The sequence below is a fragment of the Perca fluviatilis genome, chromosome 2, assembly GCF_010015445.1.
Source record: "Perca fluviatilis chromosome 2, GENO_Pfluv_1.0, whole genome shotgun sequence".
Lineage (NCBI taxonomy): Eukaryota > Metazoa > Chordata > Actinopteri > Perciformes > Percidae > Perca > Perca fluviatilis.
Window position 1 is genome coordinate 40811377 of NC_053113.1, and position 11093 is coordinate 40822469.

The window sequence follows — 11093 nt, forward strand, 5'->3', positions numbered from 1 at the left end:
TACAAATCAAATAATAAAAAGGATGCTAAGTGTTAATTAACTTTGGTGTATCTTCTTACAGTAAAACAAAGTTGCTGCTTTTTCAGTTAGTAGATGACCTTAATTTGGATCTAGAGAAACAAACTAAAGCTCTACGTTGTGTCCTAGCTTTCAGTGTTGCACACTGGGAGCAACTGCAGCAGGAGAAGGAGGAACTGGAGCGTCGTTTCAAGGCTGAGCTGCAGGGATTGCGGGCTCAGCAGCAGAGGGAGCTGGGAGTGCTGGAGGAGCGGCTGAAGGCGCAGCACGTGGCCCAGACCGAGAGCCTGCAGGCCCAGCAACGGGCCGAGCTGGAGGAACTACGGGTCAAACAGCAAGAACAGGTCTGTGTGTGTGTGTGTGTGTGTGTGTGTGTGTGTGTGTGTGTGTGTGTCTCTGTGTGTCTGTGTTTTTAAAGGAAAAGACTGGATATAAGCCAGCCAGTTTATTCCTCATCTGATTTAGTTATGCTTCTCTTATCCTGTTTTTAAACTCTCTTGTGTATGCATTTGCATTTTATTTATTATAGGGAATGGTTGTGTTGTGTATGAAAATGTGTGTGTTTATGTATGAGCTGCTGAATACTCGAATGTCCCTGGGGATGAATAAAGTGTCTTCTATCTGTATAAGAAGTGAAGATGTGATGTCCCTGAAATGGTCCATTTGCCTAAATAACAAAAAAGATCATTTCTCATGTACCGTGTCCAGATTGAGGAGATGAGTGAGAACCAGGAGGCTGCCCTGATGGAGATGGAGACGGCTCACGATGACACGCTGGCCACTCTGCAGGAGGAGCATGCCAGGACCGTGAAGAGTAAGCTGGGGCTGCAACCAACCATTATTTTCATAGTCGATTAATCTGTCAGTTGATTTTTTTGGATGAACCGGTTAGTTGTTTGGTCCATACCAAAAACCGTGAAAAATGTCGATCAGTGTTTCCCAAAGTCCAAGACGGCGTCCTCTAGTCTCGCATTGGCAGACCTTCCTCCACAGCGCTGCGGAGGAGGGTCTGGCTATTCCACACAGCATTCCGGGATGGGAGAAAAAAAACAAAGAAGCTGGACGGAGCCACGGTGCCGCTACAAAATAGCCTCGGGAAGGAACTTGTTTTGGTGGAACATGTGTACGTGTAGTTTTAGTCGTGCAACAGAAAACTCAGATTGGACAGATAGTCTAGCTAGCTGTCTGGATTTACCCTGCAGAGATCTGAGGAGCAGTTAACCATAGTCTTCAGAAATCCACCGGAGTTTAGAACACCAACACAAAGGAAGAGGAAGGTGACGGACATCCGGCCTAAAAAGAGTTATATCCGGCCGAATTTTCAGTGGCAACGGAGCAATCCCGGTTTTGTCCACAACTCAAAGATATTCAGTTTACTGTCACATAGGGTTGGGCATCGAGAACCCTTCCCTACTTGGAATCGTTTCAAAAATTACGATTACAGTAGAATCGTTTCTTTATTGGAATCGTTTGGAGGATTTGGTTTCAAATCTGATCATGGGTTCCAAATTTATCATGCGCAAGTTTTGGTTTTATTATAGTGTGGCTTTATTTTACGTTGAAAAAGCCCGGTAAAACTGCAACCCATCATTGAATCAAAGTAAAACTTTCCTCTTATTTGTGAAATAAGCATGTGACCCGTTTCAACTCCACCCCTCACAGAATCGGAATCAAGAATCAATAACAACTGGAATCGAAAGGAAGAATCACAATTGGAATCAGAATTGTTAAAATCCAAACGATGCCCAACCCTACTCTCACAGAGGAGAGAAGAAACTAGAAAATATTCACGTTTAAGAAACTGGAATCAGAGAATGATTACATTTTTTTTCAAAAAATGACTAAAACCTTATTAATCAATTTTAAAATAGTTGACAACTAATCGGTTACTCTGCAGCTCCAGAGTAAGCACCACGTTTCAAAACCTGTTGCTCTCCTGTCCGGACTCTCTCTGCTGATGGAGTAATGATTTGATATTTCCTGTGTCAGATCTGAAGATGGCCCATGAACAGCAGACCAAGTCTCTGGAAGAAGAGTTTGAAAAGATCAGACTGTCACTGCAGGTAAACGGTTATCCTTTTTTTATTTTTTTATACAGATACACGGAATGATACATTTTGTAGTCAGTGACGGTAATGAACGCGTTAATATCTGTGTGGTCACCAGGATCAGGTGGACACGCTGACGTTTCAGAACCGCAGCCTCAGAGATCGAGCCAAGCGCTTTGAAGAAGCTCTGCGCAAGAGCACAGATGAGCAGATTGTGGTAACTGCTGCATGATACGGTACAGCAGGGGCGGAGCAAGGATGGTGGCTACTGGGGCTCCAGCCACAGTTCTATTACTGGGGAATTATCGCCAATCATTCTGTGAATATAGGTTTCAGGATCAGTAATACTGTTTATCCCAAAATCCTAACCTACCTATGTTATCTAACTTAACCCTCCTGTTGTCCTCGGGTCAAATTTGACCCCTTTTAAAAATATCTATATCAGAAATATGGGTTTCTTTTTAACCAAATTACCACAAAAAAGGATGGATTCCATATAACGCTCTTTGCAAATATAATTGATCACTTTCATTGAATTTCGGGTGAAAATAGAAATGGTTTCAAATCAGTATCCTGACTAAACTCATCCGCTCAACATCCGCTCCTCTGATCTTGACTATTAGTCAAAATAATTAATAATTTCAGTTTTTTTAACTCAAATATTAGGTATAATTGCACATGAATCCTCCAAAAGTAGTGTAAAACTAGTGGTAGTAAGTTGGTGTCGACAAAAGTTTTTGACCCGGGAGCAAAACACAAGGGTTAAATATAGTAACATCCGACACAGAAAGTGAAAACAAAATATGTGGGGGGGTGGTTTTGAAAAAAAAAAAAAAGGGAAAAAAAAAAAAAAAAAAAAAAAAAAAAAAAGGGTGTTTTTTTTTTTTTTTTTTTTGTGGGGCGCTGCTGTAAATGGAGCTTGCCCCCAGACCTTCCCCACAGAATGTTTACAACGTCTGGCTCCGACCAGGACGATACGTTGTCTGCTTAGGTGAAAACTTGTTGGTGTTGTAGTGGTTTTCACTCGTGTTATCTGCTCCTGCCAGGATGCGTTGGCACCGTATAAACACATTGATGAGGACCTGAAGAGTCTGAAAGAAGTTCTGGAGATGAAGAATCAACAAATCCATCAACAGGAACTGAAGATATCAGAACTGGAGAAAATAGTAGGCTTCAACTTTCTGCTTTGGTTCAATTTACTTTCAAATTCCCAATAACCCCTAACATCTAGTGTAAGCTAATGACAGCATCAAATATGCAGGCCGACAGTATGCAACCCCAGTATTTTATAGGAAAATGTCTCCTTTGTAAACCCATATCAGTTATGATAGTGCTTGTTTTACTTGTAATATAATGTCATACATCATTTGAAGAATTTAATGTTGTGCACCTTTTCTCTGGGGTTTTTGAGCAGGCTGAAAAGAATGTGTACCTGGAGGAGAGACTACAAGTGTTACAGCAGCAGAACGAGGACCTGAAGGAAAGAATAGACAAGAACCTTGCTGTGTCCAGGTCAGAGAAGTTTAGATGCATACTAGTGCACATTTAAAACCTAGCTCACCCCAGTAGAAGTGAATGTACTTAAGGGCATGTTGAAAAGAGGATATTAAAACCTTTAGTTGTGCTGCCAAAGTGATTAATCCTATAAAAATTTATTTGTCAAAATAAAAATACAACCTTGTGATTTTCTAGATATATTACGTACTATGTATGGTATGAATAATTGAATGAATGAATGCATTTGTTAGAATTAATTATATACATTATAATGAACATGACCTTGGCATGACAATTTGTGTCAATATGCAATTCACACCAATCAATTTCACAGAATATAATATAAATACAAAATAGTCCTAATATCAAAGTACAACGCACATAGAGAGAACAATTTTAGGTAAATACAGCAGTAGAGGAAAATGTTTTTTTTTTTCCCCGAAGCAGGATCCCTGTAACGGACAGATATTAAAACTACCACCTTCAATTCAATTTTATTTATATTGTTAAATATCAACAGGATACAGATAGAGTAGGTCTAGACCACACACATCATTTCCAAAGACCCAACAATTTCTTCCCATGAGCAAGCATTTGGTCCGAACATCAGACAGAACCTGGCTCTTGGTAGGCAACCATCTGCTGCTGCTGGTTGGGACACAGAGACACTGATATACAGAAATATGATTCATTATGATTATAAGTTGGCATGATGCGCCATAGTACGGTGGCCGACAGGGGTAATCGCACTGCAACTTAGTGAAACACACGCAAATAGACAAAACGCAAGCAAATTAAGAAAAAGCTGTTCTACTTAGCGCTCCCCCTAGAGGCCCGGAGAACTTCCGCTGTGTAATCTGGATGCAGCGTTTTTTTATTGCATTTGTTTTCAGGGATTGTGTGCTTTTCTTTTTGCATCGTTTCTGTTTTCGGAGTTTGCGTGCTTTTCTTTTTGCATCGTTTCTATGTTTGCCCCTGTCGGTCACCGTACCATAGCACTTATAGTAACAACCTTGCAGCCTGACATGTTTGACTTCTGCCTTTGAAAGGAATGCTGCGCTAGTCCATGGTCTTTATGTCTTGCCTTTCCCCTGTGCCTCTTCTTCCTCAGGCAACTCTCTGAGGATAATGCCAACCTGCAGGTGAACGTGGTGAAGGAGAGCAACGAGAAGAAGCGTCTGAGTCGCACTAACGAGGAACTGCTGTGGCGTCTTCAGACCGGCGAGCTGAGCCCTCGCATGTCCCCCAGCTCCTCCCCCATCCATCGACCCTCCTCCGGCCCGGGCTCCCCGGCCCGCCCACACTCCCCAGCCCGCCCACACTCCTACCATCAATGACTCTCTCAGTGGAAGCTCTTGTATCAAACGCTTTCTTTTATCTGGCATCGGAAGCCCTGTTATTTATTTATTTTTTATCTTTGTCGAATGTTACACTAGATGGACGGACACATTTCTTTTTGGAAATGCCGCTCACCCATGTGGTGCATTTCCCAAAGTCGAGCCCCAGGATTTTTAATCTCTGACCTAAAGAATTGTATTAATCACACCTCTTATTGTTCAAAAGGGAATCCTCTGCCCTCCTCTTTCACTATTACACCTGAACGCCCCCAACGAAACAGACGTGCTGTGCTGTGATACTGCAGCGGATTAAAGACCCGGTCATTGTCGACTTCAGAGAGCAGGATCAGAGTCCCGGTGCCTCATTTCCATGTTTTTTCCGCCTCCAATCTACATCACCGCCTTCTCATCCAGCGCTCAGGATGATGGATGTACGAGACATAGCAAACATCCAAAAGTGCAACAAGGAACACAAGAAGCGCCTTTGCCGTCCATTCTCTCCCACCAGCAATGTCTATCAAGGGCATAGGCAAACGTTTTAAAAAAAATCACAAAACTACCTTCAGTAAGTTACAAAGTGTGGATTCTTCTCTGGGGTGTGTTAACCTTTTCATGTAGTTGAAGTATTTCATATATCAGGAGTGTATGAATGATTACCCATTTAACCTCAATCATCCATCCTACATTTCTCCTTAAACTACTGGATCTCAGTGTAGACCTGAAACGTATAGAGCATAAGCATAACATAAGAACTGGATCGATTAATCGATTAGTTGTCAACTATGAACTATTTTGTTAATTTGTTAATTGTTATGTGAATATGTTCTAGTTCCTTTTCTCCTCTGTGACATTAAACTGAACATCTTTGAGTTATGGACAAAACAAGACATTTGAGGATGTCATCTTGGGCTTTGGGAAATACCGATCGACATTTTCTGACCAAACAAACAACGGTAACACTTTACTTGAAGGTATCTACGTAACAGGCAATTTCCACCAACTGCGGAACGGCTGTGTGTCGGCTCCGCTGCGTCTCGGCTCCGTGCTCCGCCGTCCTTCAACACCCACCAGGTCCGGATTTGTTGCGGAGCGGCTGCAGCCATAACTGGAAGCTGAAGTCACGAGGACCCACGAGATCTCGCGAAATCACGTACGATTGCGCGATATAACAGGATGTAGTTTCTATAAACAGAACCACAAAACATCCAGAGGAGTAGAGGGAAACAACTCTGTGCTGACCTGTCGACTTCAGGCCTGTCTCCGCCCATTATGACGTTTTCAAGGTGTGGTGCAGGGAAATATGATCCGCTGTGAACATGGTGTATTTTATTTTGAAAATCAACCAGAGTTTTTATTTTGTTTCTGTGCTCGACTTCCTGTCCCGCACTATCTGCCGTGTGCTGAATTGCTGCGGAGCTCTCCGTCAAAAAATAGAAGCTCTGCGTATCTGCTCTGGAGGGCTGCCGATCGGAGCGGATCCGCAGGTGGTGGAAATTGCGGGTAAGAGTGACACATGAACCCTAACCCTAACTCTAACTCTAACCCTAACCATAACTTGTCATGACAAAAACCGAATGACACTTACTAAAAGAAGCGTTATGTCATGAACATTTATGACTTGTTTATAATGTTTATGACACGTTCATGACACTCTTATGTAGATACCTTCAAGTAAAGTGTAACCCAAACAACTAATCGATTAATCAAGAAAACAATCGCCAGATTAATCGACGATGAAAATAATCGTTAGTTGCAGCCCTTATAACAACTCATAAATCCATTGAACTGCCAACACAGTATAACTATAGTATTGCATATCATTTTGTAAAAACTACATGTATAGCTCTCTTTACAGCATGTTCTGTCTTCCAGTAAGGACTTTTATTTTAGGATTACCTACAGTGTGACTATATGGAGCAGAAGGGTGAAGGGGCAACACAAGTGGCCTCTTATTCCTAATAATAACAGCCCAGGGTTCATTCAAATGAAACCAAGAAATTGCAGACAAATGGTGCCTCTCACTGGTCAGTCGGGAAAGGAAAACATAATTATTTCCCACAAAAGTGCAGGATCTGTAGAAACCACCAAAGAGGAAATGATCAAACGCAGCAGTTCATCTGTTACTGTAGCTGTCATGTCTGGAGTTAAGGAGCTGTAGAATCAGCCATCATTTATGCAGACATTGCAGTCAAAATGTGTTGACCTGGACACATCCAAAATCAAAAGTCAGTTATGTTGAATTGGTACACTTCTTTTTCTTTCTCTTTCTTTAAAGGGGAACTATGCAGTTTTTCTAGCTTAATTTACCTTAACTGAACAGCTTCGGAGTCATTGGAACGGTTATATGACTTTTTTTTTAGTTGAATGGTGGTCGTCTTGCTCCCCCCTAGCGCCTGTGAGCGGAAAAACCACCCTTGCAACTTTGGGCCAGCAAGCCGCCGGCCTCAGTGTCAGGAAGCGTGATATCAGGTCTCGCCATGTAACGAATTGCTCCACGGCACTGCACACATACAGGAACCGGCTAGCTATAAGAATAAGGTAGCGATGGAGTTTTTCACGCTATTGTCATGACTGAGCCGGCAAAAAAGAAGCAGAAAGCTAGGAAAGCATTATCGGAGGAACGGAGAAAGAGGAAACGGCAGACTGACTGAGAGAGGAGTCAGACACGAGTAAACTAGGAGCTGCCAAATATCTATTCTGAAGCTGTAGGGGGAGCTCTATAGAAAACTGCATATCGCCCCTTTAAGTGTACCTTATCAATGCTTTTTTGTTTTGAAATTTTGAAAACCTTGTGCGCAAATATGATGGGAAATGTATTACGGCTTCCAAACATTCGTCTCCATTTGTACATCTGATTGACTTTTGGCAGAAAAAATCCTGTTGAGACAAAAAATACCAAATTTGACTTTGTTAAAGAACTCAAATTTGTCGAAATGAATAAGACAATTGCGCAAATCTGCAAGCTGTTACCTCATTTCTCATTGTAGATAATAATCTCAGGTGTCGAGGAGAATTATGAGTCATCGAGCGGAAGCAACTGCCATAATTTGTTTTTGTATTGATTGTAATTTTTTTATTTAAGCCTTTGTTCATGTTTACATAACCACTCAGCTCAACTGTCTGCTTTGCAAGATATCCTTTTGTATAAAATGATTTGGATGCACAGAATATGTATAAATATTTTAAAGAGCACAGTGCAGTTAGCAAATATATACAAATACATTTAAGGAATATTGCTTTATTATAATAATGGGATATAATAATATACTCTTTTCTCCAGACAGGAAATCTGCTCAAAATACGTTTAACTTGGTGGGCTTTAAGGCTCTGACACACCAACCCGACGCCGAACGTCGGCAGAAAAGGCAGTCGGACTGATCAGTCGGCTCCCGCCTCTTAAAAAAGCCTCGGAACACACCGAAGTGACACCGACCTGAGCGTACGTTCTGCGCGTGCGAGAGACGTAATACGTCTCCATAACAGCAGGCGGTGCTAATCTGTATTGTCGCCCAAAAAATGAAAACCAGAAATGACGGAACATCTCTCTAGACCTAGTAAACACAGAGCACGCTGTCGTCAGTCATTTTCTTTTATCCAAGAGTGTTGATAGTAGTCAAGAAGGATCGATAGTACGGCTAGTAATAAGAAGATACTGGCGTTGTCAGCTCTCGGGCTTCTTCTTTTGGAAGAAGCACTGATTCTCTAGTCAAGGGTTAGCACTCCACCAATCAGATTGGTCATTGAGTCCGACTGCCCACTGGCCGATTCAACAAGTCAAATCGGCCAAAATGAAGGCCAACGGCTCCTCCGACTGACGACGGCACGGAACACACCGAACAGACTCGGGTCACCGACCTCGCCAGACTGTCCGACGGTCGATAATGGGGTTGGTGTGTCAGCGCCTTTACTGTGTTCTGAAAGGGTGGAAATGATATTTCTCTCCATCAGGTACTCCGATTGCACTGATTGCCGCTGTGTCCTGTGGACATGACTCATTTACTGACTGTTTGTTTGACACTAGAATAAGAGGTTTTGTTTACAGTTTACATCCAATGTCAGAGAAGGTGTTTGACGTGGAGCTGGGTACTTCTGTTGATTGGACTCCTGTTGTAAAGATTGTATTCAGTATTTCAGAAATTCATGCTCTGGATAAGTTTATATGAAAGCATGTCTTTATGAGGTTGCCGTGCATTGTTCTTTGTTTTACTTTTCTTGTGAGTTTCATCGATTTATTTGTTGTCCTCCTCGAGATCTGCAACTGTAGCTTAGTTGGTTAAAATATTGTGGTCAGTGATGATGAGACTCTAAAGTCTACACTGTATATGTTGCACTTTGTATTTAAGTATTAAATCACAATAAGGAAAAATGTGTACAAATGCGAGTTCAATTCAATTTTATTTATAGTATCAAATCATAACAAGAGTTATCTCAGGACACTTTACAGATAGAGTAGGTCTAGACCACACTCTATAATTTATAAAGACCCAATAATTCCAGTAATTGCCCCAAGAGCAAGCATTTAGGCGAGAAAAAACTCCCTCTCAGGAAGAAACCTGGGACAGACCCAGACTTTTGGTAGGCGGTGTCTGACGGTGCCGGTTGAGGGTGTGATGAACAGTGGCAATAATAGTCCTAATAAAGTTAATGGAACAATGACCAGAAATAGTCGTTGTAGTAGTTCATGGCGTAGCAGGGCACTGCAGGGCGTTACAGGACGTGGCAGGGCACTGCAGAGCATAGCAGGGCGTAGCCGGACGCAGCAGGATGTAGCAGGGCACTGCAGAGCGTAGCAGGGTGTAACAGGGCATAGTAGGTCACGGAGCAGGACCACCGGGACAGCTGCAACCATGATTTAGGTGCCACCCTAATCCAAGGAAACATCCTGGGGAAAAAGAAACGCATAAGGACTCCGGGGAATAAGCTCCCCAGTTCTGGTGTGAATATATCTTTAGAGGTGGGAGTGAGTCACACATGTCACAAGTCTCAAGTCACTGTGGTGAGAATCACGCAAGTCAAGTCAAGTGTCTGCTATGGTGTTTGGTGTTTTAAGACGTCGTCTTCCAGGCAGCGCTGCCTGGAAGGCCCTAGGATTAGGCAACGGTTAGGGTTAGGTGTCTTGAAGTCGACGTTGGGGGCTTAAAACACCAAGTCACAAGTCAAGTCATACAGTCTGAAGTAGGTCAAACATTTATATTTTCCTCCTAGCTAATGTTTAACCAGCCGATTTATTCATCTAAAAAGACACATTCACCTATCTTTCGTCGTAAGTTTTGTAGTGAAGGATCAAGTCAGATGTCGTGGTGGTCGTGTCCGTGATTTCTGAGCTGCAGACCTTGCACACCACTGTTCTCTTCTTACTACGGCCATCGACTATACAGTATAATCCTTGAATCCAAATATTATTATTTTTGGGATAAATCCCTCCATGACGGCTGCCTCCTGCAATGACCTCTGCTGATCTGCCGTGCTCTGGAAGGTTGCCAGGTTGGCACGCATTGCATGAAAAATCACCCAGTCATGTTTCAAAAACAAAATGTAACTTCTCAATGTCTTGAAAAGAGCAAATGAAAAAAATAATAAAAAAATACTACATTAATAAGAAATCAGGTTCCTTCAAGTCATTGAATACCAATTCAAAGGCAAGTAGTTTGGAAGTCAAGCAAGTCTCAAGTCCTCAAATTTGCAACACATCTGACTCGCGTCAGGCCGTACGACTCGAGTCCCCCACCTCTGTTAAATCCATAATCAGAGGTGTCAAAAGTATTCATATTCATTACTCAAGTAGAAGTATAGATACTAGGGTTTGAAAAGACTTTTGTAGAAGTTGAAGTATCAACTCAAGCTTTTTACTCAAGTAAAAGTGTAAAAGTACTGGTTTCAAAACTACTTAAAGTATAAAAGTAAAAGTAATGTAGGGCAGGGATCTTCGACAGGGGCTCCTCAGAGTTGCAGGGGGCCTCCAAATTATTGTAAATTTTTGAGTCTTTAAAAAAAAAAATTAAAATGCCTTAACATAATTCCAACATATTTTTAGCAAATATTTAAATTCCCACTGATGATAGGCTTACTGGCCTAAAGGTAAGGTAGTCACTAAGATATCAGCCCACAGATACAGTTAATCCTAGATTTACTGTGCCACATATGTAACATTAAAATATGATTTATAAAATCATGCCAACAATCAATATTTTAA

At 41.9% G+C, this 11093-nt stretch overlaps 1 protein-coding gene across 4 annotated transcripts in view; it reads left to right on the forward strand.

Annotated features, from left to right (window-relative positions):
• mtus2b (microtubule associated tumor suppressor candidate 2b) overlaps positions 1-7464 on the forward strand; it is a 42168-nt gene extending 34704 nt beyond the window's left edge. For 2 of the 4 annotated variants that reach the window (XM_039786912.1, XM_039786928.1), the window contains 7 exons: positions 148-362; positions 727-832; positions 2008-2081; positions 2185-2283; positions 3113-3232; positions 3478-3578; positions 4675-7464. In XM_039786912.1, the coding sequence (XP_039642846.1) occupies positions 148-362; positions 727-832; positions 2008-2081; positions 2185-2283; positions 3113-3232; positions 3478-3578; positions 4675-4900 (941 nt within the window). In that variant the 3' untranslated portion in view covers positions 4901-7464. The remainder of the gene's footprint in view (positions 1-147; positions 363-726; positions 833-2007; positions 2082-2184; positions 2284-3112; positions 3233-3477; positions 3579-4674) is intronic. The other 2 variants (XM_039786922.1, XM_039786937.1) reach the window with 1 other exon arrangement.
• Positions 7465-11093: the final 3629 nt, after the last annotated feature.